At 36.8% G+C, this 10,695-nt stretch overlaps 1 protein-coding gene across 2 annotated transcripts; it reads left to right on the top strand.

The window, feature by feature from the left end:
* Window positions 1–200: 200 nt before the first annotated feature.
* Window positions 201–7,404, top strand: LOC141439064 (uncharacterized). 2 transcript variants are annotated; one of them, XM_074103192.1, is made up of 4 exons: window positions 201–1,270; window positions 2,740–2,814; window positions 3,224–3,365; window positions 6,219–7,404. In XM_074103192.1, exons 1-4 carry the CDS (start codon window positions 1,162–1,164, stop codon window positions 6,256–6,258), a joined length of 366 nt encoding a protein of 121 aa, XP_073959293.1. In that variant the 5' UTR covers window positions 201–1,161; the 3' UTR covers window positions 6,259–7,404. The 2 variants fall into 2 exon arrangements, 1 of the variants encoding a protein (XP_073959293.1); XR_012452552.1 differs by having other exon boundaries at window positions 201–5,421.
* Window positions 7,405–10,695: the final 3,291 nt, after the last annotated feature.

The following is a 10,695-nucleotide window of genomic DNA, read 5'->3' as shown; positions in this document are numbered from 1 at the left end:
CACTTAGAACATTTCTGCTTTCCATACAATATTCCTCTCAGAGCTTAGTTCGAACATTTCTATGTAGATGGCGACTTCGTAGAAATTTTACGTTCTGAAATTGGAAGTCTTAGACGTAAACTCAATAACATACATGTTTTCGAACGAAACTTATATTTTTAGTGTTGCCAAATTCATGTAAAAAAAGTATTTAGTATTAATCAAAAAAATTAAAACAACGGAAGAAACATTATAAAATATAATTATAGACTAATAAAAAAATACAGTAACGAACTTAAATCTAAATCTAAAGTAAACTGTAGCCAAATTAGGTCTTTTCAGAAAAAATTCGTTGTTTTTAAATTTAATTGGTTGGTAACACCACTGTTGACAGCTGTCGTCCTTACGAAGTTACGACGGTTTTCGTTTCGTACTGCGTGAACGGATTACAAGTTTTTACGGATTTCAATCACAATTTTGACCTTTGGCTTTAATTTTGGACACTGATAACCTGCGAAAAACACAAACTTTGGCTTTGCAAATTGGACCGATCGCTTCTTCTTAATAACTACCCGGTTTTGATCTCGGACAACGAACAACTGCGCAACACGAAACTTGGCTTTGAACATTGGACAGAATTTTCTAAATTGTATTTTACGGCTTTGTTTTACGGAATAACTATGGCTGCAGAACGGAAGTGTTGAGTTCCAAGCTGTAATAAGCAACGCAAGTATCGATTCTAGTTCTTTCACTTATAGATGTTGCTACTTAATTTTCATCTCTTCTAAATGTTTTTGCCTGATATACTGTACTCCATTTGTTTTATTTCTTCTCCAGACCAGAGACCACTTTATGTTTTATTGTTTACTAGCTAACGCTTTAGGTTTTTTCTAATTATTAAAATTTTCTTTGATACCAACAATTACGAACACGAACAAAAATAACTATCCAATTTGGTGCAGTGGTTCTTCAGCCATGCGCATACAAATATTTTGGCGATTTGTCCATTAATATTAGTACTTCATTCTTGGTTACATCATATATATAATATATTTAAACATTGTTTCTGTAATAGGTGAAGACAACGTAATACTTCACAAGTTTCCTAACCCAGAAAAAGATCTGACTCGATTTCATGCATGGACCTTTGCCATTGGAGGAAACATACTTCTACTTGATGATATGTATGTCTTCAAGTACCGCCGAGTTTGCCATGTACATTTTGAAGATAAGTACTATCTCGGCAGCAAAATGCTCACTAATATTGCAGTACCTACTATGCATTTGAAAGGTAAGAATGATATTTTAACTTACTTCGTTCAGGGTATAACAAACCAGAAAAATCCCATACCAGAAAACTCATGGATAATGAATGTGCCAAAGTAGACCCATCTATTATGCATTGTTTAGGCGCTTTACGCCTGGTCGCAAGTAGTCACAACTCTAACCTAACTTAAACGAAAACGAATTTAAGAGAGAAATAATTTTTAGGTGAAAGATGCTTATTATTACAAATCCATACTATTACTATAAATGCGAGAGTTTGTGTGTTTGTATGTTTGTCCGTCTTTCACGTCGAAATGGAGCAATGGATCAACGTGATTTTAAGAGATAGTCTATGTGTCGGGGCTATTATTGACGAACAGCCCAGCTGTGGGGTTTATACTTCAAGAAAACTCCGGCTTATAATGAACTTAATTTAATGCACCGAGCTTAAGAGGTACATGTATGTAAAGCGAGTGTCACTTGCTGCGAGTGAATGTATATAGACGACGGCGGGGACCGCTGCGCTCGCTTGTGTCGACACCTCGCCCCGCTCGCCCCGCAGGAACAGGTTATTTAGAGGCCGCGTTAACACTATGGGCCAAAGAGTAACATAGGCTACTTTTTATCCCAAAACAGCGCGCGATAACTGAATTCCTTGTGGGTGAAGCCGTGGGCAAAAGCTAGTGTGACCATAATAGCATCATTTTAGCAGGAACAAAGAAAAATCACTGTCATCTAAATAAATAATACTAACTTGTGTATGAATATTATTATCTGAGAAAGATTACCTACATGATGGTTAAAACAACATACAAATCTATTCAGAAATTTTTGCGTTCTGCCTGGCTTGTGTGTCGCCCGCAAGATTGACTAGCTGTTGCTGTCTAATTAGAATAGTCAGAAAAAGACAGGTAAACTATTGCGCAGCCAACATAAGGTAAAATTAAAAGATTATCAAGGATTAAGAAAACTAATTATGTGCAGTAAAATATAGTACCTAAAGGTTCTGAATCATGACGTTTTTTTAATGTTCATAACTACAGTGTTTCAATTCAATTAAATTTATGCGATTATAATGTCCCCATCGATCGATCGAACAATGCAATGATAACTACAATGTTTTTAATTGACAAAAGAATGTTAAAAATGTGGTCTTTAAGTGTCAAGATTGCTGATTTTATCAATGACCGTGAAGTCATTATATGTATAAAAAAACATTTTTTTTTTTATTTGGGCAGAAAGTTAATTAACTAGCTAGTTTCTATCAATGAACTGAGCAATCAGTCGCAGTTGACAGAAATAAAAAAACAAGGTGTATACGTATGCTAATGAAAACCACATTAAAATCTATTCATCAGTTTTGAGTATGACGCATTCAGATTGAAACCCCAATGCGATGTAAAATTCAAACTATACAAAAAATACACAAAAATTACATCCAAACAAAAAACTAATTGGGGATTTTTAAAAGAAATGATTTGTTTTTAATTACAGGTGCAGTTGAAAATAAAGAAAATACCAACCAACCCAATACTCAAACTGCTGTTAATGCAGGAGCTTCAACATCAGGTATGTTTTATTTATTCTTGATTTCTTGTGTAGGTCAACTCTGATTGTATGTAAAATATTATTGACATGAAATTTTTACGGTTCCGTACCCAAAGGGTAAAAACGGGACCCTATTACTAAGATTTTACTAAGATTATGATTTATAAGATTTGTCCGTCCGTCTGCCTGTCTGTCTGTCTGTCTATCACCAGGTTGTATGTCATGAACTGCGTGTACTGCCTTTTTGCAACGTAACGTTTGGCAACCTGTTTCATTTCGCAACAATACAATACAATACAAAGACTCTTTATTGTACACCAGACATAGTAAGCGATACAGAAAACAGATACACAGAGAAAAAAAAAATTCAATGCAACTTTTCATTTCGCAAACTCTAAAACTGTACTGCAATATGTACTTTATTTTTCAGATCAAGGGCTGTTACCCGATGAATGCAAGCACACAGCGGATTTTATCCTATTTATGGATAGTCTGTTTGACTCATTAAATGGCAGCTTTACAAATTCAGCCAAGAGAAGCGGCAAGCCCTTGCTACAAGCATTGACTCCCAGGTCAGCACACAGCCAGCGATGGACTGAATTTAAAATAATTTTAAAATCGATGAAATTCGTCACAAAGGATGGTAAAGTTTCTTCTGTACCGTCTATCCGCAACTGGCTGAGAACCATAGAAAATATGGAGTTTATCAAAAATAAATTAATCGATGAATATAATATTAAATCGATATGGTGTCGACATTTTAACCAAGATCCACTCGAAAATTTTTTCGGGAGCGTAAGAAGCCATGGTTACCGCAACAATTCACCTACATGTGCGGGGTTCGAGGCAGCGTTTGCTTCGTTATTAATTAATAATATTAGCAGCACCTCGACCGGCAATTGCGAAAATGACAACTGCTATTCATTTAAAAGTTTAAAAAAATTGTTTTTTACGAAAAAGAATGAAAACGTTGAGCCAGTAGAGATCGAATTTAAGCATTTATATAATGACGAAATTGTCGTACCAGTTCCAGTTAAAATGACAGATCCACGCATATTTGCTGCGTTGGAATATGTAACCGGCTACGTTTTACGTCAATTATCTGTAAAAGTATTTAAAAAATGCAAATGTTGTAAAAATGATTTATATAAACCTACTGAACATGAGGCAAATTCATACATAAGAATAAGAGAATTTTCCAAAAATCAATCCTATTTAGCATATCCGAGCGATGAACTTGTTTCTTGTTTTTCTTTCATTCAAGATATTGTCCATGATATTCTCAAAGAGCAATCGGCTATGCCTTGTATAAAGAATTACATAAAAACTATTCTGTATGCTAGGATGAACGTAAATTTTTTAACATGTTCAGTCCACAAAAAAGAAATCGTTGCACAACTTTTGAATATAGCATGCAATTTTTTTTTGTGTAATTGGTGCCGCGACATAAATAAGATATTAAGCGGTAATTCAAAAAATTATGACACTGAGGATGTGATGCAAGTTTTAGCTGCTAAGTATTACAATAAAAGGAGGAAAAAGTATTTGTCTTGGTTTTATTGTCTTAATAATTCATAATTTGGGTTTACATGCTTATTCATTCTGTCATTAATAAATCTTGACATAAATTTTGACATAGTTCATTACATCTAATGGCAGAATGAATAATCATGTAAATCCTTCAAACATTAGTACTTAATTGGATACTAACAAATCAGGCACGGTTATCTATAGCTATGCATTTATACATTGGGCTCTTAGTTCGAACACAACTATTTAGATGGCGCTATTCAAGGATCGTGAGTGACAACTCTATTTCAGTTATTTAATAATGTACTCTGTGGTGCTGGGCGGCTCACGGGGGAGGCGCTGTCGAGGAGCGACGCCGCTCCCCGCAGCTCCCGCCGCCGCCGACGCTCTGCAGTGCGCAAGGGAGGACCGTGATCGACTCATACGCGATTTAAATCGCCGTTAGCCGATGGCCAGATGTATTAATTAAAATTATTGTTTGTTTTGATCGATTTATTAATTGTATTCCATACTACTCTTAGCTGTCTGCATGTTTGTTACCTCTTCACGCTTAAACCACTGAAATGATTTAAATGTATATACTATAATATTCCTACTAATAGGTAACAGACAGACAGAGTTACTTACACATTGATTGTGCGCTTTGTTTTTTTTTAATCCGTTAAAGTAATTTAAATTTATACACTAATTATTAAGGAGCAATCCTGCGCGCGCAGTTAACTCTTTCCGTCATCTCAACTTTGGACGCTTACTATGGAAACTTCGGTAATTATCTCAGTGCCGTGTAGCAGCGATAGCGATGTGCCGAGTACGGCTTGACTCGAGTCAGACTATATTCCTGCTTAGGACTCTCCTACTCGAGTACCAAAATATTTTTATTCGAGTACGCCAGACTCGATTCGGTACTCGAGTCAGAGATAATCGGTTTCGTACTCGCTGACTCGATTCTATTATGCGAGTACAACTGACTCGAGTCTAGTATTCGAGTCAGATTGACTCGCTTGAATTCATTCTTTGTTTACTTAAGCAATGAAGTGTGAAGTGACGACGCGTCATACGTAAAATACAAGTTTGAACCTGCAACTTTTTGTTTTTTGCGTGAGTAAACTATTACTGTGTGAATTTAATTGTTTTTTTAGTAAAAAATTGTGATTAAAGCATGTAAAGAAAAAAAAACGGTAAAATTCAAACGGCTGTGAGTTGTATCTTATTGTATAAGTTGTATACCATTTTCATGCTGTAGTATGAAGTGTCATTCTTACATTTTCTATTCCTATAGAGAGAACTTAGATATTCGTATTTATTCAGTTGCCACAATCAACAGAAGACAACACCGCGAAAAAGTCGTTTCCAAATGGCGTGAAAATCCGCAACGTCCTACATGTTTCATCGCAAAGGATTTAAAATCGGTTCGGGTTCGGTTACGTGGGTGCACACTCACCGGGGTTCAGCTGAAAACCAGCGCTGCAGCTCTGGTTACAGGGCTACGGCATATGCTGAGCTGAGTCCTTTTGGCATCACACTACAGCACAATATCTCTTATTTTCCTCTCTTTTCCTATTTATGTTTTTACTGTGTTTTTGTTGTGATGTAGTGTGTTTTTCTTGTCAATAAATGTTGTGAGTTTGTGTGAGTTTGAGTTTGAAAATTACCCCAAAATTCCGTTGATTTCATACTGAAAAACTACCGTAGAACGGGGCTACTTAAGACTCTGGAGGCATTTTGAAAAAAAAAAAAAAAAGTTTTGATTCCCCATATTTTTTGTCGTGGTAATGGTAGAAAATAAAATCTTCGTCTGGTAACACTACATCTAACGTGAAGTTGAATAGTTGTCGACGGGACGCCGAGGAGCAAAATGGAAACTGTTTAAAAAAATTAACTCTTTTTGCCAACAGGAGAGATGAAGCAGAAATGGAGCCCTTGCTGAGGGCCTGAGGGGACAACGGCAGGAAGAGGTGCCGCTGTTCTCTCAGCAGACGGAAGAGGCGCGAGAAAGCCATCACATCGTTCAACAGAATTGCGCCTTTGCCGCACGCTCCACCTACCTGACGAGCCGCGCCCCCCGCTGACGCAGCAGGAGGTGCAGGCGGCGCGTGCGAGGTGGGCCGCCGCGGCAAATGCGGCGGATACTCGCCATGCCAACGCCATACGCATCAGTTTTCTTTTTTAAATATGTTTTATTTGTCTAAGATGAGCAAACAACAATATAACAAAAGCCAACAAAATAATACAACTAACTAGATACAAATAATCAGCATCAATTTACATCATAGACAAAAACCTAGCATAAATATTAATATTCATGAACTAGATACATTTGGATATTTTAGATTGCTTTGGATAGGTATTTAACTAAATGTAAACAAACTTCAGCTGCCGGATTTGGTACATTCAAGAATTTTAATAGTAGATTGATAACCAAGGGTGGAAAGTGACCCATTTCACCCGAGATATTTCTGGCCAGTAGTTCGAGGGAAAATGGGTAATTTCACCCGAGTTAGACACTTTTCTTTTCATTTCGGCTGTGAGGAAAAATACTACAAAAGAGTAATAATAAATTAAATTAACTTATATCCAACCCCCAATCTTTTCGCACAATCACGACCAAGGGGCTAATATACAAAACTGCAGGGCTACTACGAAACTCGAAGTTCGTGTCGTGCGGTCCCTCATTGACGTAACCTAATTATCTTTGACTCCGTAGCTGATCGTAAAAATAAAAAATAAATTACTGTAATTTACCCATGAAAATCTACTCGCTAATTCTTGTATTTGTTTTGTTAACAAAATCTTGCTTAAATATTGGTATGCCTGCTATACCTAAGTGATATTATTATTATTAGATGCGGAGGACAGGAGCAGCACTGGCAGCGCTGGCTGCCAATCCTTTGCTGTTTCTGGCCAAAATCTACCTGCCCTCTGCCTCTGCCGCTCTACCGCGCCCTCGGGCTTCAGGAGGAGCCGCGCCGCCAACTCAGCCACGAAGACATGCAGGCGGCTCGAGCGCGGTGGGCGGCAGCAGTCGCGGGGGCGCGGCGTACGACGGTATCTGCGGCTCGCGCAGTACCGCGCCGAAACAGGGAGCCTATACGCTATTAATCACTCTGCTTTAAACCAATGAATTATACAATCGATTTTTTAAATATGTTTTATTTATCTAAAATAATGAAGAGGCCTTTACTCAGCAGTGGGTGGATGTGGGCTGATTTGAATGATCATCTAACAATACAATCATATACGTTTCTTTAGAGTAAACAAAATAATGCTAAAGTTTAATCTAAAACTTGGCCAAATATGTAAATCACTTTTAATAGCCATTTTTATATAGTAAAGCCCTGGTTCAGCACGATGAACAAGAAGTCGAAATTTTGTAAGTCTGACTTAGTGTTGTCGAAAAATCGGGAAAAGGCCATATTATTTAAAAAACAAATTATTTCAATGTAGATAGAAGATTAACGTGTTGATGCATGTCATTTACACGAAAACAAAAAAAGAAATATAGTCGAGTTCATAAACTAGTGAGCAAAAATTTGATCAAAAATACCTCTGAACACGACTCTACGCCGTTAACAATATATTGTTAACGGCGTAGAGTCGTGTTCAGAGGTATACACTATAGTGTTCAGATATTTTTGATCAAATTTTTGCTCACAATGTTTATGAACTCGACTGTACGTATAGCGTACCCGCGCGGCCCGTGACGGGTGCAGTCATCGCTTTGAGCGAAAACGAAAATATTTTGTATGGGGGCCTGGCGCATCGCGTTCGCACTCGGACGCGTGGCCGTGAATGGGATAATTATAAAGAAGCATAACTCCTTTTTAGCATAATAATGAATACGCATAATTGAACTATGCATAACATTATCAACTGTAACTGTTATAAAACAAATTCGCATAATTTTATCAAGCGAGTGAATTACCTTGGTCAGGGCAAAACCGACTCTGTAAGGTTAGGTTCAACGCTGCGCTTCGCTCCCGCCTTAGCCTTCGATGTCAGGTATTTGGTTCAAATAGCCCAATAATAGATATTTTCACATAGTAGTTCACTTTTCTCAGATCTAATTGAGTAATTAAAACAATCTGGACAGTCAAAATAATCATTTTACTGTAAGTAATAATATTGTGTTTGACAAATAAAAGTTAAAATTTTATTAAAATTACCATTTTATGGTTATAGTTTTTAATACTTATGCAAAGTAACGTCATGCTAACTAAATTCGTGCCAACTTATTTACGTAAGACATTAGGTACGCATAATGTAAATGCGCATATTCAGTTATGTTATGCGAATTAATAATTATGCGAAATAACGTTATGCCAATTATTTTATTCGAATTAATATAGACCCCCTGCAATAATGTGTGGTATTCACCAACATTTTCTCTCTTTATTTAAATCGTGAACCCAATATCTTTTCTTCTTTCTTTTTGTTTTCTTTGTGATATGATATTCATTTAAAAATAACAAAGCTAAATGGTCTTCAAATTCACTCTCGGAATCGGAAAACATTGTACATTAGTGCACCTGGAGAACTAAAACAACAGCGTCTGATGTCAATACACGTCGTACTTAAACATGGGACAAGTGTGCACACAATCTCTCCCACGTTGCGTACGTGGGACAAGTGTGTCCCTACCGAAAAGATTTCGATGAATATGAGTGAAAAATCGAACTGGCTAGGTTTCATTACCCAAGAAAATTCCCATTTTGTAAATTCACCCGGTCGGATCTCGGTATCCTCGGTACTATCACTCTTTCACGGCTAAGGCTTCGAGAGCAAAAGCTATGCGCACACACTACATTTTGTAAAAGTATAGAACAAAAGAATCCGGCTGGTAGAAAGGCAATTATAGGCTGATTGTTATTCTGTTGGATTAAATACAGATTTACTACTATAAATAATGTTTTTTGTTTGTCTCGATCTACAACCCTAAATCCCGATTTGTTTACCTTATGTACCGATTTAAAACGAATAGATGATAAAGTAATTATCGTTTATTCTAATCATTATAAATTGGTGTTTAACATTTTCGTTGCAACTCATTAGACAGTAAAGATAGAAAAAAACTAGTTAGGTGATTATCTAGCAATTAAGTAATGACGCATCATAAAGATCAGGTTTAAGCAGGAATGTCGAAATAATAATTAAGGTATGTTTTAACGGGGCCGCTAAACGAATATCATTTGTGATACTGAGCTCAAAGCTTACACATACTCTACTCGATTGCCTACCAAATATAATCTAAAATGTCTTTCGTGTCAAACATGTCTAATTCAACCAACATGTCTTGCACCGTTGGTGAAAACTCGATGGATTCTGCATATGAAATTGTAAGTTGTACTTTGCTATATTAACTGACAAACCCTTTTTTATTAATACTTTAATTTGTAAGGACGGTGTTACTGCAAGATTTTTCTCATTAACCTCTACTACTATATTTCCTTGGACCAAGTTTTGAAATTTGTCTTTTCTTAGTGAAGTTAATTGTAGTTGCACTAAAATTTCCTTGGAAAACTTGATCAAGACAATGTCCAGTAAGTCCAAATATCTAGTGCTCAACAATTTCCCTCTTTTGACGCCACTGCTTTTTAAGACACGCTGTTGTTCATCGCATTACTTTGAAAACTAGATCTTGGTGTGACGTGTGTCCGAGTGTTAGATTTATATCTACAGTACTGATGTAGTCGTAGAGAGTATGAAGTAGTTGTTACTGGGATCAAATTGGTAATATACAGAAGTAGTAACAAGTATTTATTACTCCCTATCTACCGTGACACCCCCGAGTCCCTCACACCGCATTGCAACTTTGACATTGACACCCATATCCTAGTTATTTTCCATGCGTTCATTAGAATTCATATTTGTCTTGGCAGGTTCTCCGTTGGTTGGAGTATAATGAAAAATACTTGCGCTTGCCGTCTCCAGGACCATCGGGGAAACATGTAAAACTATATCCAGCGAAGCCAGAACTAATATTCCCGCCAAAGGTATACCGCTGCAGAAGAAGGGTCGCACCCATAAAAAAACTGGAGAAACCCTCATATACCCAAATAATGACACAACAAAGGCTGCGTGTATTTCAAATAATGAAAAACGTAAATCAAGATGTTTCTTTCTCAACCTTTTAGAAACTGTGGATAAAGCAAACAATTTTACAACAATAAGGCCTCAGGATAAGTTTACTATGCTTTTTCGTTCCAACATGGACCGTTTATGAAGTGTAACGATACGTAAACTAAATGTGTTATCGTTGGCGATACTGCAATACCACACGTAACTAGCATTTTCCATAAGGTATTGCAGTATCACCGACGTTATGAACTTCTGTAATTTCGTAGACATTGCAGAAATTTCCTGTCATGTTAAGTG

This window comes from Choristoneura fumiferana, chromosome 20 (genome assembly GCF_025370935.1).
Source record: "Choristoneura fumiferana chromosome 20, NRCan_CFum_1, whole genome shotgun sequence".
NCBI classification, from domain to species: domain Eukaryota; kingdom Metazoa; phylum Arthropoda; class Insecta; order Lepidoptera; family Tortricidae; genus Choristoneura; species Choristoneura fumiferana.
This window is presented reverse-complemented; position numbering and strand designations above follow the sequence as displayed.

Coding starts and splice junctions, on each gene's coding strand:
- LOC141439064 (XM_074103192.1), top strand. CDS start 1,162: ATGTATGTCTTCAAGTACCGCCGAGTTTGCCATGTACATTTTGAAGAT. Junction 1,271..2,739: donor ACCTACTATGCATTTGAAAG/GTAAGAATGATA, acceptor TTTTAATTACAG/GTGCAGTTGAAAATAAAGAA. Junction 3,366..6,218: donor CTACAAGCATTGACTCCCAG/GTCAGCACACAG, acceptor TTTTGCCAACAG/GAGAGATGAAGCAGAAATGG.